At 36.9% G+C, this 27999-nt stretch overlaps 1 protein-coding gene and 1 long non-coding RNA gene across 4 annotated transcripts in view; one reads left to right on the top strand and one right to left on the bottom strand.

Annotated features, from left to right (window-relative positions):
* Positions 1–30: 30 nt before the first annotated feature.
* Positions 31–26938, bottom strand: TMEM184C (transmembrane protein 184C). 2 transcript variants are annotated; one of them, XM_027598084.2, is made up of 10 exons: positions 26222–26938; positions 18557–18687; positions 18422–18458; positions 17484–17689; positions 6636–6710; positions 5466–5559; positions 3168–3280; positions 1668–1767; positions 1008–1179; positions 31–788 (listed from the first exon to the last, which is right to left on the bottom strand). In XM_027598084.2, exons 1-10 carry the CDS (start codon positions 26438–26440, stop codon positions 523–525), a joined length of 1413 nt encoding a protein of 470 aa, XP_027453885.1. In that variant the 5' UTR covers positions 26441–26938; the 3' UTR covers positions 31–522. The 2 variants fall into 2 exon arrangements, with proteins under 2 accessions (XP_027453885.1, XP_027453886.1); XM_027598085.2 differs by lacking the exon at positions 6636–6710.
* Positions 26939–27076: 138 nt separating this feature from the next.
* LOC113924365 overlaps positions 27077–27999 on the top strand; it is a 93626-nt gene continuing 92703 nt past the window's right edge. For both annotated transcript variants that reach the window (XR_003520647.1, XR_003520646.1), the window contains exon 1: positions 27077–27229. This is a non-coding gene — a long non-coding RNA (uncharacterized LOC113924365). The remainder of the gene's footprint in view (positions 27230–27999) is intronic.

The raw sequence follows: 27999 nt of genomic DNA, 5'->3' as shown, positions 1-27999 counted from the left end.
AAAGAATGAGAAACAAAAAATTGCAGAAAATAAATGATAAATTCTTATTTATTGAAAGACATCCAGTTGAGAAATAGAGAAATAATTGTTAGGTAGGCATAAATGGCACATGATTATGATTAAGTTCCACTAATTCATATTTCCAAATTACACTTTCTGCTAAATCCAGAGCATTATATTCATGCAGCAGTGGTAGGAAGCATTGATTTTTTTTTTAATGTCCATCCTCTTGAATAAAGCAATGTAACATTAGGAACATTTAATAGAGTCATTTTCTACCATCTGAGTATGTGATACTCTAATGTTAAGAAATCAAGTCTAAGTCTAGGATATTTAGACTGATTATTTGTGATATACAAAACTCACGTCAGTTATATAAATCCAGTGGTTGTACCTGGCTTTCACCTTCTTTATGTTGAAATTTTCCATCATTTATGGCTTGTCCCAAGCACAAAATCCTGAGCAGTGGGATACCAGGTAATGAAATCATGGTAGCAGGAGTAGTTTGCTTTTGCACACTGTTCAGGAGGCCACAGATTTATCTATAAGTTCTTTTTTTTCTTCGATAGTATCATTACATATTTCGTCAGATATATTAGCTGTAGTAGGTGTAGTCTGGGGAGTCACAGTGTGTCCAAACCCTTGGTAGTGACCCATGGGTGAAGGTGGTACAGAAGAGGCAACAGAAATTGCATCTTGTGAGGATGAGGATAACAAGCTTGTATGTTCATTTTGATCTTGATCCTCAGGAAAAAACTTTTTCCTAGGATGTCCCATGACTGTCCTTCCTTTAAAGTAATAGAAAGGTTCCCAAGTTAGTCAAAAGTTATTTTTACCACTATAAGCTTACCGTGCTAGGAATAAGTTCCCCCTCCCATCTCTCACTTTGAAGAGCTTTACTGGTACTGCTTCAAACAAAGTCTTTTCATCTCTTAAACAGCTTCTAAATTGCCCTAGCAGGAGAACTACAATAATCTATTTGGATGAATGAAATGGCTGGTACTTACCAACATGCCTTACTTGTTCAGAAATATCATCCCTAATATCTGAAACATCCCACATGGCAAGAAAGGAATCAAAGCATGAGCCCTCTTCTGCTTCTTGGACATATGGTTTGTATGAGAAAGTGTAGTGATGAGCAATAGCAGCAAGGAACATCTCAATACAGATGATAAAGTCCTATAATAACAAAAACAAAAATCGCCATCTTTCAGCTTAACTCTAGTTATGGAGATAAAGGAAAAGCACTATCTTACTCTCTTCAAAAAGTATTTCAGTATCATCAGCTGTTTTATTTCCCCCATAAGATTATATTCATTTTTTCATTTTCCCAAAATAACTCATTTCTCACCTCTTAAAAAAAGGACAAAATTTTACACTAACTCAGTCAAGTATGTTTTTGCAAAGTACAATGCAGTCTCAATCCACTGCCCAAAGACTAAGAAGAGAAATGCACAAAGAGAAACTGACTAGGAAAAACAAAAATCTAGGTTCTGTTCCTGGCTCTACCACAAATTAGTGATGATGGCTAGTCTCTCTAGGGTTCCTCCATTTTCTCCTCTGTAAAGTGAGGATAATAGTAGCCTCACAGCCTGCATGTTGTCAGGTTTAGGAGATAATATGTAAAATGAGTAAACAGTAAAGTTTTATTTACAGAGAGCACTAACCTGGAGTCCTGTAGCCACAGCTTCTACAGTTTGCCATTCCCATGTATGCTTTTCAGAAATAACGCCAACTTTTACCAACAAAGCAATAACTACTGCTTGCCTATATGTTAGGAAAAGGTAAACGCCATATCTATATCAAGCATAAAATGAGCAGTTGTTTTAAAAATATGCCATTTTTAAAAAAAGTTAAACCCCAGCACAACTTGTGGACCACCACCACCAGCACCACCACCACCAGCACCACCACCACCACCACCGCCCTGCTTTCACAGCATACACCTGAAGACACCGTATATCTACACTAAATACATTTATTTGCTTTACAAATTTATTCTTCTAGTACAGTTTCATCACGTGAATTATGATTATGCATTATTATACACATGGAACTTCAAAACTTGGTTTATATGTCTTTCGTTTTGAAAGTGTATACAAGTAATTAGATTTTAAGTTCTTCCTATATACAGACAATGCCCACAACCTTGAACAATAGGCATTTAAAATAAAGGACAGACACTGAAGTGTTATTTACATGTGTATTAGTTAATTATTCAGATTATTTTTTAAAAAATATTTTGAAACCAGTCTTGTTGGAAGTGCTGGAACTACAGACCAACTCAGAAGGCATTGGACTCCCAAAATGGGAGTCATATTGAACATTTCAAGCACGTCTGTGGCTATGACCCTAGGTTAAATTTAAACAGCTAATAATGAGACAAGTTTATATAGTTCTGTAATATAAGATTTTTACTTCAATATTGCTTGTAATGGTGAAAGGATTAGGAACAATCTAAATGTCAACAGGAGAGTAGTTAAAAGGTTAGATCCACAGAACAGAATACTTAGTAAAACCATAAACAATCCCAAATGTGATTGACAAAGAACTATATCCACAACATACTGAATGTATCATTGAGTTCTGCAAGTTTTTATGGTATGAAACTCTTTCTGTGGCATTTTATATGTGACATTATCTGCACCACGATGTTATTCATTCTTTGAGTGGTAGGATTGCAAGGATTATTCTTTTTCCCCTTTTTGTATTTGTATACTGTTAAATTTGGTGTATTTGTTCTAGGTCCCCTATCACCCACCCTTTTACTAAATTGGGACCATGTACAGTTTTGCCTTCTGCTTTAAAAAATATATTTTACTAAGCAAATGAGCATTATCTCACATTATTAAATATTCTTATGTTTATCTTCCAAACTGCAGACTATTCTATTATATGAAAGGACCATCATGTATTATTTAATGATTCCTCTAGTGTTGAGACAGTTAGGTTGTCTCAAATTATTTTCTTCTTATAAATGTTATGGTGACCATCTGATTATTTCTTTATGAAAAACCAAGAAGGGCTAAACAGATGAACTTTTTAAAAAGGTAAGTAGAGACATTTTAATTCATTTTCTATATTAAGATTATTTTGAAAATCCTCCCTAATCAACAGTGTTATTGCCCTGTAGAAAATGAGAACATTTAAGAGAAAGCAACACTTACCAAAAAGAAACAAAAACCACCAGTTTTACACAAAGAAATTTGCCAACAGGTTGGATTGGACTCAGTTCTTCCTTCAGTACTTTATAAAATAGGAGCAGACAATACATGGCAAACTAGAAACAAAATTAACAACAGTTAAACTTATTCAGTAAGAATAACTAAAGATGGTAACAGAAATAATACAGTTATAACAGAGAAAACAGAGACCTGGTACAGAGTAATGTTTTAGGCAAATTTTTCTAGGCTTTCTGTTCTGTTATTTTTTAGATTAATAATGAGCTTTTAGAGTTTACTGTGGATGAAAATATAGGATATGAAATTTCTCAGAAGAGATACATAATGTCTTCCCTGAAAATGGTTTTCAGCATTCACTTATGGGGGCCCATAAAGAAAACAATGAACAAATGACTGTCATGAGTGGAGGAAAAGGCCCTCATTCAGCCCAAATAAAAATATATCTGCTTATTTTTTTTAATATATCTGCTTATTAGACAACAGAGTAAGTACTATCTGAATAGAATAATGACCATGAAATATGAAAGTAAGGAATCAGGGAAACAATTTTTCTTGAGGGCAGTATGTTAATCCAGCTCAATTTACTTTTTTAAAATAGTTTTTAAGACTTAATTATTAACTATTTTTAGAAATCAGTTGTAACAACCTATGTAGTATACATAGAAATAAACATTTCCCTGAAAGTTTAGTTTTTCCCATTACAGTATATAAAATGTTCATGTAAAATATTTTAGAATATGAAAGCAATAAAGAAAAATACAAAGTTGTCCATAGTCCCATATCCAACCATTTCCTTCACACATAAGGTGTGTTTTTTTTTTTTTTAAGATTTTTTATTTATTTATTTGACAGAGACACAGCGAGAGAGGGAACACAAGCAGGGGGAGTGGGGAAGGGAGAAGCAGGCTTCCCGCTGAGCAGGGAGCCCAATGTGGGACTCGATCCCAGGACCCTGAGACCATGACCTGAGCCAAAGGCAGACGCTTAACGAATGAGCCACCCAGGTGCCCCCATAAGGTGCTTTTTAAAAGGTATCATCGACTAAATATAAAATTTTGTTGCCTAACTTTTCCCCCACTTAAAGTGTATTACTTTTTCATATGTTTCATGAGGAATATTATTATTTTTTTAAAGATTTTATCTCTCTCAAATAAATAAAATCTTAAAAAAAGATAGGCTGTATACCCAAAGATATTAAAACCAAAAATAAACCATTTCTTGAGGATACATTCCCAGAAACGGAATTACTGGTTCCAAAGAATATGAACCTATATGCGAAAGCTTTGAATGCACACGCATATTATTATAATAAACATCTAATATCACACATGCATGCCCCTGCACCTATTATTTTGTTGAAAACATTAAAGATTTTAAATAAAGTACATGTTCTTAAGCTGAAAGGATCAGACATTTATTATTTATTTATGGGGGGAGGGCAGAGGGAGAGGAAGAAGCAAGCCCCCTACTGAGCAGAGAACTCAAGGCAGGGCTTGATCCCAGGACCCCAGGATCATGACCTGAGCTGAAGGCAGATGCTTAACTGAGTCACCCAGGCACCCCAGACAGTTATTTTTTAGAGCATTTCAGTTTCTAGAACATCATTTTTCTTTAAACTTGGCATTTGCAATTTTCCTTTATTCCAAATATACGAGAGAATTTTATTCTCTCATTTTTATTCAAACCTGGTACTGGAGTACCTGGGTGGCTCAGTTGGTTAAGCATCTGCCTTCAGCTCAGGTCATGATCTCAGGGTCCTGGGGTCCAGTCCCGCATCAGGCTCCTCACTCAGCGGGGAGCCTGCTTCTCCCTCTCCAGCTGCTGCTCCCCCTGCTTGTGTGCGCTTGTGCGTTTTCTCTCTCTCTCTCAAATAAATAAAATCTTAGAAAAAAACGTTTAAAAAAAACCAAACCTGGTACTATCATATACCAACTAGACATTTTTTTTTTTTAGACAAGACATTTTCTCTTACTGAGTATGCCTAGGTTATGTGTTTTTTAAGGACAGCATTGTGCTTTTATTTATGACATCCACACAACTATGTAATGACTACCAGGACCAAATGAACAAACATTGAACAAACAGGTCAAGGTAAAAGTCACCAGGTAATTTACAAAGATACTATGTCTTTATATCCGTATAAAGACATATTAAAGTTTCTTCAAGGTTCTTTCCTATAAATTGAATTTCAAAATTAAAAAATAACAAACTTTATTCCCAAAGAAACTTCTAAGAAAATTTAGTCATAGATACTAATTTAATACAATTAAAATATTTACTTACCAATTGTGACATGTTGTTTATTATAACCAAGTAAGTCCAAGCATTTGAAAAGCTAAAGTTCCCTTCATCATATATACCAAGCAGCTCACAGATTCTTAGAAATGGTAAAAATGAGATTTATGATTAAATCAAAATATATTTTAAAACATAGCACTGACAGTAATATTTAAATTTAGAAGGCAGTTTATTTAAAAGACCCTACAGATAATCATTTGATTTTTGGTCACTGAGGTGGTTTAAAATTAAAAAATTTTTCTAGTAATGTTACCATATGATTATTCCCCCATCTTAAATCTAAAATAAGACACACACATTGAATTAGAAGGGGTAATTACTAGATTAAAAAAAATTATGTTGCCTAATTTTGAAAAACATGTAATGCAAGTCAATATATACAACTATAATTTTTTCCCCAAACTATCCTGGGAGGTAAATTTTATGAACACCCAGATCTAAGAATTAACTTACATGATTCCCCAGTTTCTAAACTGCAGACAAATAAAGCATGCTTTCATAAATAAATTAGATTTAATTCTAAGGTAAATGTTACTAAAGGATTGCTAGCTCAAAGGCAGAAAAAAGAAATGAATGCTTCTTTCACCAACTTCTCCTTCTCTGAACACGCACAATTTAATTATGAATAGCAGGTAAAACATGTAATCTACTCACTTTATCTGATATTCTTAAATTTTTATTTTACCAGATAGCTTAATGACAATACCATTTTATCTCACCTCCTAAGCCTTGACAGAATTCTTACAAAAGAAAAATACGGTTCATCCTTGGAATATAGTACTCATATTCTAAGTTAACCATATAGAAAATAATCCATATAGAAAATAAAACCATATAGTGGACCGAAGGTAGCATACTTTAATTCATGTAACAGGTACTTTTGTAAAGCTGTGCGAACATTAATATTTGAAAAGGAAAAGCATTTTTAAAATGTTTTCCAGAAAGCTGTAGAGAATGCTATTTAGAAGAATTCTGTGGCGATTCTTTGCTTATAGTCACCTTATTTATTTTAATATCGTAGGGTTTCTGTATACTGTGTTTTTTATAACAGACTATATATCATAAACAAGTAAATAATGCTCTTTGTATCAGCTGTTCTCACTTAAGTCGGAGCATGAGGATTTTAAAATGATAATATAAATTCTTTGTACTTACAAAGCGACAATAGTGGTGAATGGTCTGACCACTGTATACTGCAAAACACCCAGTTTGCACCTAAATAGCAATACTCTGCCAAATGGGGGGGGAAAAAAAAACCTTAGCATTTCAACTACTCATTTAAATAGTATCAAATTTTCTCCAAAGCCCCCCAGATTAAAATCACTTTGACAAATGATGCCATATTTATATTAATCTTTTTAATTTAGTTATTCTAAATGACAACTGGGGAAGAATGTGGATCATAGCAAACATTGTTTAAATGCTGTTTTTTAAATTATTTGACGACTACATCTTCTGAAAGATTACCCTTTCTGTGTTCAGTCTCAAATTCCTGATTACTGCAGCACAGAAAGAACAAAAGTTTGTCCCTGTATGTTTCTGGAAGAAAGAATGAGTAACAAATGAACTGTGTCCATGTATATGTGAAAGTGTATTCAGAAGGTATTATTTACATTTAAGGTTGTTTCAAGTTTGGAATTTAAATATTATTCCAGAGAGTGTCACTGATTAGATATTATGAAAGGACACACAAAGATCCTGAATAAACAATTTTTATCCTTTTGCTGGGCTCACTCAACATAGGGGAAAATTCACGAAGAGTAACAAAGACAAAACAGGAAGTCCCAAAACAAAAAGGCTCTCTACCTGACAGCCTTGTACAAGCCTTTAAAGACCAAGTTGCTCTGAGGGCAAATGCTTTATTTAGCACTACTATCAGGAGAACTGATTATCAATGTTACGTATTATGAATCCCCTAATATTAAGAATTACATCTAGGGGCACCTGGGTGACTCAGTCAGTTAAGCGGCTGACTTCTTGATTTCGCCTCAGGTCATGATCTCAGAGTCCTGGGATTGAGCCCCATGTTATTAGCCTTTGCAGTCAGTGGGGAGTCTACTTGAGGAGTCTCTCTCCCTCTGCCTCTATGCCTCTCCCCCCTTTTTTTTTTTTAAGTATTTTTTATTTATTTGACAGAGAGACAGCGAGAACAGGAACACAGCAAGCAGGGGGAGTGGGAGAGGGAGAAACAGGCCTCCCGCGGAGCAGGGAGCCTGATGCGGGGCTCGATCCCAGGACCCTGGGATCATGACCTGAGCCGAAGGCAGACGCTTAACGACTGAGCCACCCAGCTGCCCCTGCCTCTCCCCTCTTGTGCACTATCTTTCTCAAATGAATAAATAAATCTTAAAAAAAAAATTACATCTAAACTGAGAAGACTGAGAATTTGGCATACAAGCCTTGAGGTGTTATGTTAATAGGATTGAATAAAGAAACTGCTGGGGTTCTGTGTGCTGAGAGCTGCTTCTCCCTGCTGAGGTGGTGCACTCCACTTACAGCTAAGTGTGCCCTCTGTGGGGGCCTAAAGGGGGCACTTGGGCTTGTTGGGAGACCTCTTGAGAGAATGCCTTGGCTGTACATGCTGTGCTTCCTGCCCCATACTCTTTATAAATGGATTAAAGTCAATTAGCTACCTTTGAAAGCTGTAGAGAATTAATGAACTGAAGATGTACTTGAAGAAATTGCCCAGAATGTAGCAAAGGCTGAGACAAAGAGAAAAATTTGAGAGTTACAGAGAACTGAGTAGAATCAGAAGATCTCACATATATTCATTGTTACAGAAGACAGGAGAGGAAAGGCAAAATCAGAAGAGGTTATGGCTAAGAACTTTGCAGAAATGATGAAAGATACGAATCTACAGGTTGAGGCACCCTGTAAATTAAGCAGGACTAAAACAGAAACAAAACAACCTAAATACTTCATAGTGAATCTGCAAAACATCAAAGATGGGGTCTTAAATGCAGGTGGAGACAGATCATCTATAATGGAATAACAAATTGATAGGAGAAGCCTAACAGTAATAATCGAAGCCAGAATTAGAATAAAATCTTCAAAACGCTTGAAGAAAATTCCTGTCAACACAGAATTACACCCAGCAAAACAGTCTTTCAAGAATGAGGGCAAAATAAAGATACTTTTGGATAAGGGTATCTGAGAAAATTTGCCACTGATACACTGACACTGAAGGGAACTTTTAAGGGCCAGACTTTAGAAAGAAGGAAATGATCCCACAGAGTGCTGAGATGCAAGAAGCAAGGAGTGTGGAGCAAGTAAATTGTTTGTTTATTTATTTGACAGAGAGACAGTGAGAAAGGGGACACAAGCACGGGAAGTGGGAGAGGGAGAAGCAGGCTTCCCGCCGAGCAGGGAGCCCGATGTGGGGCTTGATCCTAGGACCCTGGGATCATGACCTGAGCCAAAGGCAGACATTTAATGACTGAGCCACCCAGGCGCCCCATGTAAATTGTTAATATTTGTAGTCAAATCTACAAAAGACTTTAAAAAAAAAACTATCCAAAAATATGTCTAATTTTTAAGATTAAAGTTAGATTTTAAGTAGTCAGTAAATTTTAGACTTGTTTTTTTTTTAAAGATTTTATTTGTTTATTTGACAGAGAGTTAGAGAGCACAAGTAGGCAGAGAGGCAGGCAGAGAGAGAGAGGGAGAGAAGCAGGCTCCCCGCTGAGCAGGGAACCCAATGTGGGGCTCAACCCCAGGACCCCGGCATCATGACCTGAGCTGAAGGCAGCGGCTTAACCAACTGAGCCACCCAGGCGCCCCTAAATTTTGGACTCTTAACTAGTCATAACATTAGAAACTGTAACTTTTAAACCTGTAAGAAAAGAAAATGAAATAAAAAAACGGAGTAAGAAAATGAAAACAGCAACAACAAAATAAACTACCTACCTACCAATGGAATCTGGAGTAGCACCGGCAAACAGGTTGATACAATTGCAATAAAATACATATTTTCATAATAGGTAAAATAGTCATGTTAAAATTACAAATAGTCAAAGATTATACCCCGTTTTGCCACTATATGAGCTGTGAAAAAGCTTTTGCTTTTGGTTTTCAACGTTTCTTAAAAAATATAGTCACAAACCTATTAATATATTAGTATTTGTTAAATATGGGTGTTTTAAAACAGATTTTTCTGTTTACATTTGTTTGTATTCCTCTAATGTTTGGAAAACTTTAAAATTATTTATTAAAATCTTTATTAAAATGTAGATTCCTGGGGCGCCTGGGTGGCTCAGTCGTTAAGCGTCTGCCTTCGGCTCAGGTCATGATCTCAGGGTCCTGGGATCGAGCCCCACATCGGGCTCCCTGCTCAGCGGGAAGTCTGCTTCTCCCTCTCCTTCTCCCGCTGCTTCTGTTCCCTCTCTCTCTGTCCAATAAATAAATAAAATCTTTAAAAAAAATTAAAAAAAAAATGTAGATTCCTGAACTGGATCCTAGAAAAAGGACATTAGTGGAAAAACTTGGGAAATCTGAAGAGTTTGCAGTTAAAAGTATTATACCAATTTTTTTTTTTAAGATTTATTTTAGAAAAAGAGAACATGTGAGTGGGGGGAGGAGCAGAGGGAGAGAAAGAGAATCTCAAGCAGACCGAGAGCACAGAACCCCACACTGGGCTTGATCTCACGACCCTGAGATCATGACCTAAGCTGAAATCAAGAGTCTGATGCTTAATTGAGCCACTCGGGCACCCCACCAGTGTTATTTCTTAGTTTTGACAAATGTACCACGATTATTAAGATGTTAAACATTAGGGGAAGCTGGGTGAAGGGTGTGTTAGAAATCTGTCTTGTCTTTGCAACTTTTCTGTAAATTTAAAATTATTCTAAAATAAAGGCTGACTTTAAAATGGAATCAGTGATAAAAGGATAGAAGAAAGTGAGACAAAAAGAAAACAGATGTCAAGATTTTAAATGAATATATCAATAATCACAAAAATGTAAATGGCCTAATTTAAGTGATGAATTGTCAGATTAGAATTCAAAAAATTCTAAACTTAAATATATCTAAAACATAAGGAAATGGAAAGGATGAAAGTCAAAGGTAGAGAAAGATATGCCAGGCAAATACTAAACAAAAGAAAGAACAGGAAAATAACTTTAAGACAAAAAAGGTTTTTTTTTTTTTTTTTTATTAGAAAGCATGCGTTTGAGGGGAGGGGGAGAGGAGGAGGGAGAGAGACTGACTCCATACTCAGCATGGAGCCCAATGCAGGGCTTGATCCTCATGACCCCCCTGAGATCATGAACCGAGCCAAAATCAACAGCTGGTTGCTTAACTGACTGAGCCACTCAGGCATCCAAGACAAAAAAGATTTTTGGAATAGAAACAGCATCAAAATATATAAAACAAAAACTGACAAAAGTACAGAAAGTGACAATCAGTGGCAGAATTTAAGTATCTTTTTCAGTAACTGACAGTGTAAGTAGCCAAAATCAACAGAAATACAGAAAAATTGAATAACACATAAGACTGACCCCATGGACATAAATATAATACGTTCATTCATTAATATAGAAAATACAATTTCGTCAAGCATACAGGGAACCTTTATAAAAACTGATCATGTACTAAAGGACATGAAACAAATCTTAACCAATTCCAAAGACTGTCTCAGAGAGAGTATATTCTCTGACTGCAATGAAAAGAAATAAAATGAAAATCTACCCCCCACCCCAAATCCTGTTTGGAAATTTAAAGTATTCCAGAATAACTCCAGTAAAGAAAAAAATCCCAATAGGAATTTAAAAATATTACATGGATGATAATAAAAATATAAAATCTGAGATTTATGTGGTGATGGGATATTAACTAGGCTTACTGTGGTGTTCATTTTGCAATACATATAAATAGTATGGAATGTCATCTTTAAGCGACACATGCGTAGACTCAGATATGATGAGACGGCTTTAAGAAAGTCAGATCGACTTTATGGAGCCAATAAAGCCCCTTGGAAATGCTGGCCTGATAACCTTGCTTCCCCTCAGCCTTACCAGGCCCTGCTACCAAATACTAGCTGTCTCTGCAGAAGTCTGGACTCAAGGTCAACTGATATGGCTGCAGCCTATGAACAAGCAAGCTCCTGATTCCTTTCCTGAGAGAAGGAGCCCTAGGACCCCATCCAGGTTGTACCAGCTCTCAGAGCATGCCCACAGCTTCTTCTCCTTGTCCTAAGATAACCTCCTGACATCAGGGACTTAATTTTGCCTCATTCTCATGTCAAGTCTTCACCCCAAAGTAAACATGGGAATATATGGTACATGTTTCCTGAATGTACGTGCTCCATCTTTTCTCCATGAATAATCATAAATGTCCCTGCCCTTTAAAAAAAAATCGAACAATTTTTTGAACAACTGAAATTAGCATAATTAGTATAATTTATTAATTTAATGTATGTCAATTACATTTTTCAATAAAAAACCTGGGATTAAGTGAATGTAGAACTTGGAAGGAAAATGTACAGTTTTCAATGCAGTATTAAAGAAGGGGGTGGCTGGCCGGCTCAGTCAGAAGACCATGTGACTTGATCTTGGAGTTAAGTTCGAGCCCCATATTAGGTGTAAAGATTACTTAATAAATTCGGGGCATCTGGGTGGCTCAGTCGTTAAGCATCTGCCTTCCGCTCAGATCATGATCTCAGGGTCCTGGGATTGAGCCCCACGTCGGGCTCCTTGCTCAGCAGGAAGCCTGCTTCTCCATCCCCCACTCCCCCTGCTTGTGTTCCCTCTCTCACTGTGTCTCTCTCTGTCAAATAAAATCTTAAAAAAAAAAAAAACCTTAAAAATTTTAAGAAATCTTTAAAAGAAAGGAAGAAAGGCTATGTAAATTAGTAACCTAAGACTCTAACATGTTCGGAAAAGATAGCAAACCAAAAGAAATGGGAAAAAGGAAGTAAAAATAGGGCAGAAATTAATGATAGAGAAAACCAATATGGGGCTCAATCCCAAGACCCTAAGATCATGACCTGAACAGAAGGCAGACACTTAACTGACTGAGCCACCCAGGTGCCCCCAAAAATCAGTTCTTGAAAAGACTAGGAAAGATAGGCAAACTTCTGACCACATTGTTCAAAGAAAAAAAATAAAGATACTAATAGCATTAGAAATGGAAAAGGGATCATAACAACAGATCCAGAAGAGATGTATGCCCATAAAGATTTATTTATTTGAGAGACTGTGTGTGCTTGCATGAGTGGGGTGGGAGGGGGAGCAGGGAGGAAGAGAGAATCCCAAGCGGACTCCCTGCTGAGCTTGGAGCCCAACTCGGGGCTCCGTTTCAGGACCCCGAGATCATGACCTAAGCTGAAATCGAGTAGGACGCTTACTTAAGACTGAGCCACCCAGGTGCCCCTGCCTATATATTTTAAAACTTTGTTTATTCTGCTTAATTCCTAAAAATTTTATTTTTTAAAAAATGATTTCAGAAACAACAGGAAGCCGAAACAGTTCTATACCTGTCCTCCCACAAGTCCAGGTCTAATCTTTCATGCTATAGTTACAATCTCTTCCTGTGATACACAAATAAAAGGTGATAATGCCTATTCAGGCAGTATAATGTGGATATGAATATCAGACAGGAACAATGTAAAAAAGGAAAATTATAATCTTACTCATGAACATAGATGTAAAAATTCTAAACAAAATATTAGCAAACCAAATCTTGTGTGCAGAAAAGCAGACGATACATCTTAATCACCGAATTTACCCTAGAAATGCAGGGTGTTTTAACATTAGAAAAGCTATGAATCTAATTCACTAAAGAGGTTAAAGGCAAAAACCAACCATCTCAATAAATACAGAAAAAGCATTTGATCAAATTTAATCATTTACTCATGATTAAAAATTCAAACAAGCTAGGAGTAAAAGAGAGCTCATTTAACTTGATAAAGGATGCCTACAAAACACCTTTAGAAACATAAAACTCAATTACATTTTATAAGAATTCCCTTTAAAATCAGGAATAATGCAAGAAGAATATCTAGAGATGCACACCAGCACAGTGAGAAGAAAGAGCAATGTATAGTACAGGCCGGAAAACAAAGAGACCCCTCACTTGAAGAGGACTACCTGCACAGAGAACTCAACAGGATTTTTGGATATAAGACCAATATGCCAAAACCAATTGCCTTTCTACACACTGGAAGCAATTAAAATAATTTTTAAAATAGATGCCATTTATAATAGCAATAAAATACATTTATAAAATCAACAAAGATATACTTTGAGAAAAATGTCTACTGAAAGGTAAATGAACAGCTAAATAAGTAGAAGGCTAGGCCATATTAATAGTTTAAGACCAAAAAAATCATAAAGATATCAATAAACTAAAGACTGAATTCAATTACAATAAAAAACAATCCCAACAGACTTTTCAAGAACCTGACAAACTGTTTCTAAAGTTTATACGTAAGAGCAAAGACCCCAAAATAGCCAAGATAATAGGGTCAGGGTACTTGCCCCTCACTTAACACTTATTAATAACCTGTAGTAGTTAATGTATGGAATTGGTCCAGGAATAGAAAAGTTAACCAACAAAACAGAAAAAAAAACCCAAAACAAAAAGCCACAAACAGACCCACCCATTCGTGTTGAAATTTGACATATGACAGAGACGGCAAGATCAGTGAGGTAGAAGGGAGAGAATGGTGCTAGGACAATTAGCTAATGGAATAAAATGAAATTGCATTCCTATCTCACACAACATACACATAAAACATCAAATGTTTATAAATCTTAATGAGAAAATTTTGAAATCTTTAGAAGAAAAGCACAGGACAATGTTTTGTAATCCTATAATTGGAATAATTTTTTGAACAAGACACAAAAAGTATTGACTATAAAATAAATTCAACTATATTAAAATTAAATTCAAAACTTCCATTTACCAAAAGATTTAATGAAGGTGGCAAAGCATGCCAAAAACTGGAAAAGATATTTTCAATACACACTAAACAAAGAATTAGTATCTAAATATATAAAGATCCCCTATAGAGCCATGAGACAGACAACCCATTAAAAAATGAGAAGCGGGGCACCTGGGTGGCTCAGTCACTAAGCATCTGCCTTTGGCTCGGGTCATGATCCCAGGGTCCTGGGATCAAGCCCCTGATGCGCGGGAAGACTGCTTCTCCCTCTCCCACTCCCCCTGCTTGTGTTCCCTCTCTCGCTGTGTCTCTGTCAAATACATAAATAAAATCTTTAAAAAAATTAAAAAAAAAAACAGAAAAAAGCATTCCTCAGAAAGGAAACAAAAATGGTTAATAAACATATAAGAAGTTGCTCAACCTCATTACTAATCAGGGAAATCCAAATTAAGACCACAGCAATATACCACTTTATATCCTCTTGACAGGCAAATATAAAGATTCCAAATGTAGGTGAGGATGTGGTTCATTTAGAAGTGTTTTATACTGTCAGTGGGAGAGGAATATGGTACTGCCACTTCAGAAAACAATTTACCAGTAACAAAGCTGAACAAAACCTAAAGACCTAGCCTGCCACTACAAGGTATATACCCTGGAGCATTTTTTTTCAAACTGTCAAATTTAACTTGGTAGGCCATGACCTGAATTTTAAAAACAAGAGGAAGGGAATATATAATAAGGATTAGTACCATTTCATGAAAACATTTGTTTCACCAGTATACTAAATCAACAGGTAAAGAGTTTCCCCTCCTCTCGTGAACATACACAAAATTTAAGGTTCATTGAAAGAAAACTCATTGTGTTCACTGTTTAAGTTACAACAAGAGGATAAAAAGCAGACTTAGTTGTTTAATCAGTTAACAACTGCACACTTGCCATGGTATTTACATCATAACCAAAGCACTATACTGAATTATCCTAAATAGCAACAGCCTGATTAATTATCAGATTTGTAACGCCAGTTACCTACTAGAGGGAGACTGGTAGCCTACAATGTATTTATACACAAGAGATGTTTTATTATTGCTAAAACTGCATTAACTTTGGTAAACACTTAATGTTTTTTCAAAGGAAAGAGTACTGAGTTATAACTATGGATGCATTGCTGACATTATTCAGGCAGAATTCAAGAGTCTTAGGAAAAAATGAAACCAACACAAAGAGATTTAACAAGAATAAATGTAATTGTGTAGTTAGGAACAAATCAATTGCACAAGCATAGAATAGGAGGATTTTGACCAGTAGCATCACTTGAAAAAGGTCTGGGGTTTTAGTGGACCACTAGCTAATTGTGATGAAGATACAGCTAGAGCCTCATTTTAGGTTCTGTAGTATTAGGAGGAGAGTCCTAATCAAAGTCAAGCCATCATCATTATATTTACTGGACTACTGCAATCTCTTCCATCATTCTCCACTTGAAATTCAGTCTACAAAGAACACAATAATCTCTGAAAATGAAATTTGGGCACTAATCCTCTATTCAACATCCTATAATGGCTTCTCATCTGACAATGACTCTCTCTCCTGATCAAACTTTAGATAGGTCTCCTCTGAGTTGTCTTTTCCAACTAGGCATCATTCTTAGGCCTTGTCCTTGGCCTAAGTCAGACTGAGCAAGAATACTGCTAAGTCATCTGCCTACCCTTGACACCTGATTACCCTTGATATTTGATATTTCATAAGCTCCTCATCCTCCAGTCTTGATGTGTAAGTGCTTGGTCTGCCCTTAGCAAGAATTCTATTATGCCATTTCAGAGAGAATCCCCATTCCCTTGATGTCTTCTCTTAGTAATCGCTTCAATCTGCTCATTAGCTACAAATCTCCCTATCCATACTGTATTTGTTGCTGAGCACAATATCTCTCCCCCATCCCCAACTTACAGTAGTTTTCCCTTACTATTCCTCTTTCAGTCTCCTGTTCCTTTTCCTTCATAGCATTTCCTGATATAAGTAACTCTGTATTTGTGTCTTCATTTAATTCCAAACGTCCGAACCAAAATGTAGGTTCCATGAGTTCTACATCTGTTATATGCACTAGGATATATCCGTATACTGGCACACACTAAGTGCTAAATACATATCAAGTGTGTTAATGAACACATTAAGAGCTTATGATTTAGAATAGCTAGGTAGCTCCCTGTCATTGCCAAGTGTGTAAACTAGAGACATATTTAGTCCTAATGGTGTACAAATGGTTCTGTATTGCATGGTAGGTAATATAGGTATCCCCAGGTTTTGTATCTACACTGATTAGTGTAACTCCAAATCATTCCAGTCATCTTGACTTGCAACTTTCACCTTATTCCCCATTATCAGTGATCAAGTCCTACCAGTCTCTTTCCTTTCTATTCCAATTTCATGCCTCCTTTTCAGCTTACCTCACAAAGGGACTAGTAATAATAACCTCCTAATTTCCACATCTCTGGAATCTTCCTCCCTCTAATGCATTCTGTATAGTATTGCAAAATTAATCCTTCTGAAATGGTATCTTCAAACGTTTCCTTGCTGAAAAATATCCAATGGCTCATTCATATAAAAAATGCAATCTTAGCTTCAACTGACATTTTCAGGCTTTATTTTCCTTTACTGTCTTCTATGGATATATAAGGCTAACAGCCCATTATTTAGTACTAGAATAAACACTATTTGTTGCTCCTATTTCATATCATATGCTGTTTCCCCATCTAGACTATCTTTCCCTGGGTCTTACACCTGATTTTGTCATTAACCAGCTATGTAATTTTGAGTAAGTTAATCTCTGTAGATCCTGGGTCTCAATAGTAAAAGGATGTTGATTAAACAATTTATGATGTTTTTTTCCCTGCAATGTTTTAAGTTTTCTATTTAGGATAAATAAAGTACAAGAGAGTACTTTGTATGTGTGGATTATAAAAATGTGTTTTCTTACTCTCTAAACTTGACTATGAACTACCTGAGGGTAGGAACTCTTCTTAAACTTTCTGTCCTGCTCATAGTACTTAACATGCTGCTTTGCAGAGACCTGACTGATGCTTAAAAATTCTGCTTAAATACATAAAAAGATTAAAACAAAACATACTTACTCTCCCATAGTCCATGGTGGACAGCAACATAAAGGAGGGAAATGTTTCTGCTGATCTTTGGCTTCAAGAATTAATACCAGATTTGGATACCGGTTAGTTAGATAATTGGTAAGGAATCCCATAAAGTTGTAAATGACATAAGCTTCATAACATTCTCTGCAGGTATCCACATATATTGCAATGCTGGGATATTTCAAAGCTATCCACTATGAAAAAGCACAGATGTTAAAAACAGTTGCAGCTAAGATAAAACGAAGTGCCATTCCAATTCATGGTAATCACAATGCTAATTTTTAAGCTTGAGATGTCTTATCACATATTTACATCAAACTTTCTAAAATTTATGAGAGCTCCCAGACAATCTGTGAAATGAACTTTTAAAGGAATAAACATATTGGATATTGGTAAAAACATTCGTGCTGGGGGATAAATAGTGAATATAAAGAAAGAAGCTAAATTATTTTGTTATTGGGTTCTTAAATATAATCTGAAATTTTCCTTGAGATGGTCATAGAAAATGCAATTAAAGACATTTCCTTTATATGTAATCAAATTAAAGCAGTCATCTGTGACAAATGCATGTTAGACTCCATCAAGGAAGGTTTTTTTTCCCCTCAAAAGATTTATAAATAAAAAGGATGATAATGTAATTTTAAATATTAAAATCTTTAAAGGACTAAGAACTAGTACTTGGAAATTTTAAAAGATTAAGCAAAGAAAATAGCTATAGACTTTTTAAAATTTAAAACACTCATCTTTTCTATTGTCATACTTCATCTTTCTTATTAACGTTAAAAACAAGTGAATCTTTTTACTTTTCTTATTAATCTGACTTCTTATTGCCAAATAATAAACTTTCATTACCTTAAGCATTCTGTAAATATAGTTGTATCATCAAGCAAGTTCTTAGCTAATGAGATAAAATGAAACATACTTACACTATCTAAACTGTATATGGGTACCATCCAAAGAATCCTAGTTGGAAAGCAAAGCATAAGTTAAAAACATTTTACATCATATTTATGAAATAAGTGAACATAACACTAGAAGAATTAAACTATATTAATATTTACCTTATTATTGGTTTCTGTAGTTCCGGTTGTGTATAATGTACTAAATGTTGCAATATCACCCAAAGTGATATAGGTATAGTCAATAGCAAAAAGATTCCAGCAATAAACCAAGCCTTGGTGTGTATTCCAACCTTAAAAAAAAAAGTATTAAAATAAATCCTGATATTAAAACTAAAAAGCTAAATAAAGTATTTTTATTTCTTACATTTATGTTTGATTATTAAGGAGGCCCAACATTTTCCAAATGACTAGTGGCTTTTTTTTTTCTTTTTTGAAAAACAGCCTATTTGTGGTTTTGCAGAGGGAGGGGTAGGATTTTTCCTCATGGGGTTGAGCATTTTTCCTTGTGAGGCCTTTTGTAACAGCACTGTGTACCGTAAGAATATTAACATTGTATCATTTCTCCTCAGCTTGTTGTCTTTTATATTTGATTATTGTGTTTGGGGATGTACAGAAGTTTTTAAATTTTCCACAAGTCTAAAAATCTTTTAAAAATTATTTTTTTTTTTGAGAGAGAGACCATGCGCACGCGGTGGGGAGGGGCAGAAGGGCAGGGAGAGATTGTGAATCACAAGCAGGCTCCATTCTCAGGGCAGAGCCCAACACAGGGCTTGATCTCATGACCCTGCGATTATGATCTGAGCTGAAACTAAGAATCAGACACTTAACTGACTGAGCCACCCAAGCGCCCCAAAAAATCTTTTATCGTCTACACCTTTGCTTTTATGTTTGGAGAGTTAAAATCCTACCTACAGGGGAGGGGCGTGGGAGGATGGGTTAGCCTGGTGATGGGTATTGAAGAGGGCACGTTCTGCATGGAGCACTGGGTATTATATGCAAATAATGAATCATGGAACACTACATCAAAATCTAATGATGTAATGTATGGTGATTAACATAACATTATTTAAAAAAAAAAATCCTACCTACATTTTCTTTGAATTTTATTGTTACCCAACATGTTAAATGTGTACTGAGTATTGCCTAACACTTTGCTAAGTTTTTTACATGTCTTTTAACCCTCCCACTTGATGATAAGTACTGCTACAACTACTGTCCAGACAAACTGTGTTAATATGGCTACCCCTCTTATATATGACAGTATCAACTCAGGATATTATATTTTAAAAACCTCTAATTTTTTAAGTCAGTATCTGATCAATATTTTATCCTTTAAAAGCTCAATTTCTAAAAATACACTTTGAACAATCTCATATATTTTTTTAAAGATTTATTTATTTATTTGAGACAGAGAGACACAGAGAGCACGAGTCGGGGGGAGGAGCAGTGGGAAGAGAGAGCAGCAGACATGCTGAGCAGGGAGCCAGATGCAGGGCTGGATCCCAAGGACCCTGGAATCATGACCTGAGCTGAAGGCAGACAGCTGACTGAGCCACCCATGCACCCCTGAACTATCTCATCTTAAGGCAGAGTTCAAGTGATTCACTCACTTCCTGGCAAAAAACCCCAACAACTCTGTTCTATCTGTGGGGCCCTAGGGAATGAATTTTATATTAATTTGTGAATTCACTCTTCAAGGCAGGAGTATAAGTTAATGCTAACTTTTTTTTTTTTGAACATTTTATTTATTTGACAGAGAGAGACAGCGAGACAGGGAACACAAGAAGTGGGAGGGAGAAGCAGGCTTCCCGCAGAGCAGGAAGGCCCAGATGCGGGCTTGATCCCAGGACCCTGAGACCATGACCTACGACTGAGCCCACCCAGGCACCCCAATGCTAACTTTTTAAAGGAAAAAAGTAGGCATTTAATTTTGGTACTTTTGGGGTTTGAACAGTTAATTAAAAGAGTTGAAGTCCACAACTTCTAGTTTTACTGTTTTGAACAAGATACTTTTTTTCAACAGGGGTATAAAAAACAAAAGTATAGAGAACAAATGTATTTTTATAACAATGAACTTCTATACTAAACAGTATGGAAAACTTGAAAAGCAAATACAGTTAGCCCTTCAACAATTTGGGTGTTAGCACCCCCAAATCCTACACAGTCAAAAATCTGTATGTAATTTTTGACTCCCCCAAAACTACTAAGAGCCTACTGTTTGACCAGAAGCCTTACCACTATCATAAATAGTCCTTTAACACATTTAACACATATTTTCTATGTTACATATATTATATACTGTTTTTTTTTTACAATAAAGCAAGCTAAAGAAAATGCTATTAAAAATCGTAAGAGAAAATACATTTACAGTACAACACTGTATTTATTGACAAATATCGTGTACAAGTGGACCTGCAGTAGTTCACACCCATGCTGTTCAAGGGTCAACTACACAAAAAGTCTTGCTGAATGCTGGAGATTAATCAAAATAGTAAGTGCAAAAGCAAGTATGTGAAGGTGAAGATTCTAAAAGGAATGTCTGAGCAGTCATTTTCCAGGGATTTTTGCTTGGCTCAATTTCATTTAAAATTGAGTACAGGTGGTCCCAGACTTACCTGGTTCAACTTTCAATTTCTTGACTTTACAGTGGTGCAAAAGTGATATGCATACAGTAGAAACTATACTTCAAATTTTGATCTTTTCCTGAGTTTTTTGCTATGTGGTATGACATTCTTCTCCTGATGCTGGGCTGGGACAGGGAGCTGTAGCTCCCAGTCAGCCATGGGATCGCAAGGGTAAACAATCTACACGCTTACAACTTCCTCCACGTGCGACGGGGTTACATCCCAATAAACCCATAAACCCATCGTGGTTGAAATATCCTAAGTTGAAACTGCATTTAATGCACTTAGCCTGCCAAATATTATCTCGCCTACCTTAAACATGCTTAGAACACTTCTATTAGCCTACAGTTGGGCAAAATCATCTAACACACAGCCTACTTTATAATAAAGTGTTCAAGATCTCATATCTCATGTAATTTAATGAATACTATACCGAAAGTGAAAAACAGAATGGCTATATGGGCACAGAATGGCTTTATATGTACTGGTTGTTTACCCTCATGACTGCGTGGCTGACTGAAAGCTACAGCTTGCTGCATGGGCCCAGCATCATGAGAAGAACATTATACTACACAGCACTAATCCAGGAAAAGATCAATATTCAGAATTTGAAGTACGGTCTCTACTGAATGTATTCTGCTTTCACACCATTATAAAGTCAAAAAATCCTAAGTCAAACCATCACAGTTGAGGACCTTCTATACCCACACAGCCATTCTGTTTTTCACTTTCAGTACAGTATAGTATCCAATAAATTACATGAGATACTCAATACTTTATTATAAAATAGGCTGTTAGATGATTTTGCCCAAATGTAAGCTACTGTAAATGTTCTGAGCATATTTAAATGTGGCTAGGCTAAGCTATGATGTTTGGCTGGTTAAATGCATTAAATGCATTTTTACAGACAATATTTTCCACTTATGATGGGCTTATCAGGACATAATCCCATTATAGGTCAAGGAAGACCTGTATTCATTTTAATAATAGCAGCATATTCTAGATCTTCTCTGTTATAAGGTGATAGTAATTTTAATGGGCCCATATTTGTTTTTATAATTGCCTTAGTGCGAACTTGGTGGTAGACTCTTTAAGAGAAAAATGATGTGCTTGTGACTAATGAAGGCCAAGCATCCTCAGTGTGCTATAAAAAAGAAAGTTCTTTTCAAATGATCATAAAACAAGTGACTAGAGAACTGAGTCATTTCAGTAGAGTGATGCCAAATTAAAAAAAAAAACTTGCATCACAGAGTTAGTACCATTTTTACATTGCAGGTGGTAGTTTCAGAAACACATCATCTGTTCACATTAATGCCATTAATTTGAATCATGGTTTTATAGTTGTTTGACTTTTGAGTTACCTAAAAAAGCTATATGCATAAGAAGTCTAATCTCTTTTGTGTGTGCACATAAAGATACACAATAAGTAAATGTTAGGTATCTGCAGAAATTATTAATATAATTATTACCTTTACATTTATTTCTAAATTATTCACACTTGAAACACACTGATATGAGGGTATCATTAAGATTATTTAGACTTATCAGCCATAAGCGGGGTTGTTTCGGTTCACAAAACAAGGAGGAGATAAGTAGCACTGACTTTTTCCCCCCTATGGTAACTCGAAGAAAGTAGAGAGAAAAGAAAAAACCATTAAGGACAAACATCCAGGAGTGAGTTAAGTGAACCTGAGCCAAATGCTTTCAGAGCAGAGAGGAAAGTGCATAAGAGAGTGCTCTCTGGGTCCAATCCTCCCGGGAAGAGAGGAGCACTTTAAACATAAAGGGTAGCTACTTGAGGCATAAGTACACATAGGGAAGGGTAAAATGACTGCAGAGTAGTGTGACAATATGTGTGCATTTAACTTACTGGACTTTCATTATACATGCTCAGCCAAGTAAGAGACAGAAATACTTTAAGTAGTGCAGATGGTCATCTTGCCATTCCAATAAATAAGTATATGCCCCACCATGGGCATGGGATGGTCTCTATGAACTTCTTGTTTTCTACAATTTCAGTTCCCACTGACTTCTCACAGTGTAAGCACAGGGATTCTAGTGTTTAAAAGACAAATGTTTTTCATGCAAAACTGTCCCTAAACATTTAATGCTCAAGCAGATGTACGTGACTCTGCCTTAGGTGTTCAACTGAGAACCTAATCCCAACTAAGATGTTATTCCACAAGAAAAAGAACTGCTGCTCCAAAGCAATACTGAAATTTTAAAAACAGTGATAATTAGGGCTTCTTGTACACCTACTACGTGGCAGGCCCCATGTTAAGCATTTTAGATACATAAGCTCATTTAGTGAATAACGATGAAGAGAATGATATATTGTATATAAGGCACTTAGCACAATGTCATGTTAGCCACTATCTCTGTTTCAGTTTTCACATCTACAGAACGAGGACAATTCCTATGCTTCAAGGGTTTTAAGAAGATTAAATAAAATTATACCTAATTCTTGGGGACATGCTCTAGTTATTGTATGTAACCTTAAAAACAAAACCTAACAAGGAAAAAAAGCTTCCCTAACCCACACTCCTATCTACAATGCCATTCATTTTTCTGGTCCATTTCAGAGTCAAAATACTCAAATACAAAAATGAACAAAGTACTTGTCTTCATATCCTGATACCACTTCTTTGCTTCACGTTCATTCTTCCAACAACCCCCTCTACTTTCGGCCCTTACAACTCCACTGAAACCATTACTAGGATCACCAGTGACCCTCCTATCTTATGAAAACCAACAGATGTCTCAGTAGCACTGGACATCGTTCACTATTTACTTCCTGAAACACCCTCCTGTTCTGGCTTCCATGACACCACTCTTTTGGCATTCCGTTTCCTCACTGGCTGATGCTTTTTTGTTAAGTTCCTGTTCCTCTACCAGATTTCTAAATGTTGGTGCCAGGTCCTCAGCCTTTATAATCTCATCCATCTTTATGGCTTTATTTTTTTTTCAAAGATTTTATTTATTTATTTAACGGAGAGAGAAAGGAAGAAGCAGTCTCCCCGCTGAGCAGGGAGCCAGACACTGGGCTCCACCCCGGGACTCCAGGATCATGAGCTGAGCCCAAGGCAGGCACTTAACCAACTGAGCCACCCAGGCACCCCATCCTTACAGCTTTAAACACTATCTCTGTTCTGACAACTCTCATATTAATATCTGCAGCTCAAACCTTTCTGAGCTCTAGACTTGCATACCCAACTGTGTATCTGACATGCCCATCTGATTGTCTCTCATATACCTCAAACTAAATGTCTAAAGCAGAACTCAATTTCTCTCAAACCTGTCCCTATCAATTTTCCATCCCACTAACTGCCATCACCATCTACCCTGTTGTTCAAGATAAAAACCTCACAGTCATTTTTGTTTTTCTCTCCTTGCCTCTCCTCCCCAACCCAACCTACTGTCAAGTCTTGTTTTTTCACTGCCAACGATACTTAAAATTCAGTTTTCCATCTCTATTTCTGCTATCCTGATTTGGACCGTAAGTCATTGTAACTTGGGCACCAATGACCTCTTAACTACCATAAAGAGCTTTCTAACGTCCCTTTACTTCCACTTAATTTTCCATAGCTGGTAGCATAGCCATTTTGTACGGTTTTATTTTATTGATTTGGTTTTTTTTTTGTTGTTGTTGTATTGGTCTCCACCACTAAGTTCCATGCAGGTGGGTGCCAGGTTTTTAGCTCTCACCGTATAGAACACAAGCCTGATTTTATCACTGTGATGAAGGAAAGCTTGAAATTTTTAAAACAGGGCAACTGGGTGACATGTGAGTAAAGACCTGAAAGATGTAAAGGAATAATACCATCTGGAGTAAGAGCATGCCACGAAGGGGGAACATTTAATGCAAAGGCCTTAAGGAGGTAGCCTACCCCACATGTGTGAGCAAAGTCATTGTGATGGAAGCCCAGAATTGGGGAAAGTCAGAGATGAATGAGGCAGGGGTGGTGTCAGATTATGTTGGGCTATAATGGCCATAGTTAGGGATATCGCCTGTTAATCTGGGACTCTAATTGGAAAATCTAGAGAAGAGGCACATAATGTGACTTACATTTTAATTACTTTGGCTGGTGAATTGAGAATAGTCCAGACAAGACATGAAGAGAATTTGGTTCAGGGTGTTTGCAGTAGAGGTTGCAGATTAAAATTTTCCTTAAAAGCTGGCACTTAAAAACTACAGTTAACTAACAACTAAGAGAAATCTTAAACTAGGTTGATATTATACATATTAGCCTTAAAAGGAGTTACTATACCACACTCCAAAAAAATACTCCCAAGTAAAAGATACCTATTTGTATTAAGATGTCTATACTTGAATTCTGGTAGGCAAATTATGAGAATAACCTAAACATCTAACACATGGGGAATATTTAATGTAGTGGAATGTTATATTAACATTAAAAATAACTACATAAGCTATGCCAATATGGGAAAGTCAACAAAACATAATTTAGTGAACATACAGAAAGAAAATGTATATTAAGCTGCATTTTAATTATGGAAAAATCATTTCCATAATAAAAAGCCTAAAATAGCCATGGTCTTGCCAATGCTCTTGTAAAATAGGGTTGCTAAATAAAAGTATTTTCTGGTATTTATTAACTTAGAATTTAAAATTCATTATACAATTTTTATAAAGTACCCATCTAAGTTGAGTATACCTTGGGGTCTTCCCGCTTGTAGTACTTTACTGATGTCACAATAAGAATATGACATCAAAAAATATACAAGGGACTTTTTGCAAAATCTTTGTGGGTTAAGACCTAATGTGTAAGTAAAAACAAACTACAAAGTTAAACCAACTAGAATCCTTTAATTCAGGAAGCTAGTTAAATGCTAGTAAAATTCAATACATGGTTTCAAGGTAGTTTATTTGATCTTGTGAAGTCCAGTATCTGACCAGATCAGATTTCAGGAATAAAATTACCTTTCTGGGAATTGATGAATACTTGCAAAAGAGTGCTCTTCTAAGCAGCAATCTTAATATATTCTAACTATTTTCTCGACCTGGTCCTCCTTCCACCTGCAGCATGCTTTGAAAAACCGTGAACAAGAAACCAGACAGGTTTATCAACTAAGACTGGGTTCATTTACATGACAATTTTCAGGATATAGAGTCTGGGGCATCTGGCGTAAAAATGGGCAACTTTAAAGGCTAGAGGCCGATGGTGAAGGACACTCTTACCTCCAGCTTCTGTAATTCCCACACGCATAGAGGAACCGCAACCACTATGGACACCAGGTAGATGACCACCGCTAAAGGTCGAATCCACTGTCTCCAGTTCCTCCAGGTACAAGTGCAAGGCATGTTTCCGCATAAATCAGCTCCAAGTAGCAAGGAAAAAGAACTCGAAGGAGATTGTAATGGGGAGCCCTGTTCTTTTGCTGTTTTGTCAACTCGCATACTACAGAGAAACAGCTGTTGGGCGACTTTACCAGCAGCTCGAGTCGCCTCCTCGGCCCGCGTTGTGCTTTCTGCTGCTGTTACCACAACTGCGGCCGCTCAGGGTGCTACCAGGGAACAGTGCGGACAGCATCCTTTCTTCCCTGCCCCGCATCTACCCAGTTTTTCCGCGGTGGAATTCCCGGGCGGAGCCGCTGCCCTCACCTGGGTATCGCCCAGAGCTCCGCCTGCACCATGGCCTCGAGGACAGCGGCGCCGACCAGGACCGACTTCTAAACACCCTGCACACAGTTCGGTTCCGCCCCGCAGCTGCCTGCCCACTTGCTCTTTTCTTGGGAGGTGGAGCTTCCTCCCTCCCGCACCGGCAGGCGTCTCTTGGCCCGATTCTGCTGGCAGATAGAGGTGAGGACTGAAACCAGCGGGCCCCAGGATTTCCTCACTCACTCCCACGGGACATCCCCCACAGCGGAACCCAAGGCCACCCCAGGGCTTCCGCTTCCGCCCCCGCTGTTTGAGGGTGCTGATTCGTCGACAGCGCGAAACTGGGCCCACCCCATCCGGCTCACTTTACACTCTGATTGGTCATTTTCAGGGGGCGGGGCTGTAGAGAGGCGTAGCGAAGTGAGAAGATTGGGAAGAGAAGAGTAGATGGGAGTTGTTGGAATTGGTACTTGCTTCTCGATGGCCTGTGAACAGCATTGTGGAAGCTGTTAAGAATTGTTTGAAAAGACTTGAGGAACACCTACTACATTATTCTGCTCGCTGTATTCCAGCATTAAGAAAGCCTGGGTAAGACCTTAGAACTGAGCCTTTTAGCTGCACAAAGATCTCCGGTTCTCTCTGGGAGTGGGTGGGGGAGCCAGCCGGAGTAAGTCAGTGAAGAATGGGAAACGTCCTCCTCGTTTTTTATCAGTTGTTCGAATCTAGGGGAGGGCTACTTAGTTCTTTCTGGATCCTGCAGAACATTCTAAAGGTAGCTTAATTTTAGAAGCAACCGCAAATAATGAATATCCTTTCCGTATTTAGAATTTGTGTTAGAAACTCTCATACCCTTAAGTTTCAAAAGGTTTTGACATTCCAACTGACAGACTTTTTATGTGCTTACAGCTTTTAGCTAAACCTATAGAACAAATGGCAAATAGGACCTTAAGGCCTTTCAAAACCAGTAAAGCAAACAAATACCTAACTTCTCCATTAGATATATAAAAGTGTCCTATATTTTAATTCTCATTTTCTGAGGGGCAGACATTGTACTAAATACCTCTATTATATCAGTTGATCTGTACAAAAAGCCAGAGAAGTAGGCAGTTTTCCATGTTACAGATGAGAAAACAGGTTCAAGTGATTAATTTCCTTTTGCTCATTGAGCTAGTTAGTGGTAGAGCCAGAATTCTAACCTTGGTCTCTTGACTCCAAAGGCACTGCTAAGCATTTGACCTGTCAGACAGCACCTGCCACCTGAGAATTTCTGACTAATGACTATGTGGACAAGAAAACCTCGGTATTGAGTGCACCTAGCCTAGAATTCTCACAGAGGCACTGAGGGAATGTTACCAGTC

The sequence above is a fragment of the Zalophus californianus genome, chromosome 2 (genome assembly GCF_009762305.2).
Source record: "Zalophus californianus isolate mZalCal1 chromosome 2, mZalCal1.pri.v2, whole genome shotgun sequence".
Taxonomy (NCBI): domain Eukaryota; kingdom Metazoa; phylum Chordata; class Mammalia; order Carnivora; family Otariidae; genus Zalophus; species Zalophus californianus.
The sequence above is the reverse complement of the archived record's forward strand: the minus strand, read 5'-3'. Positions and strand labels throughout refer to the sequence as shown.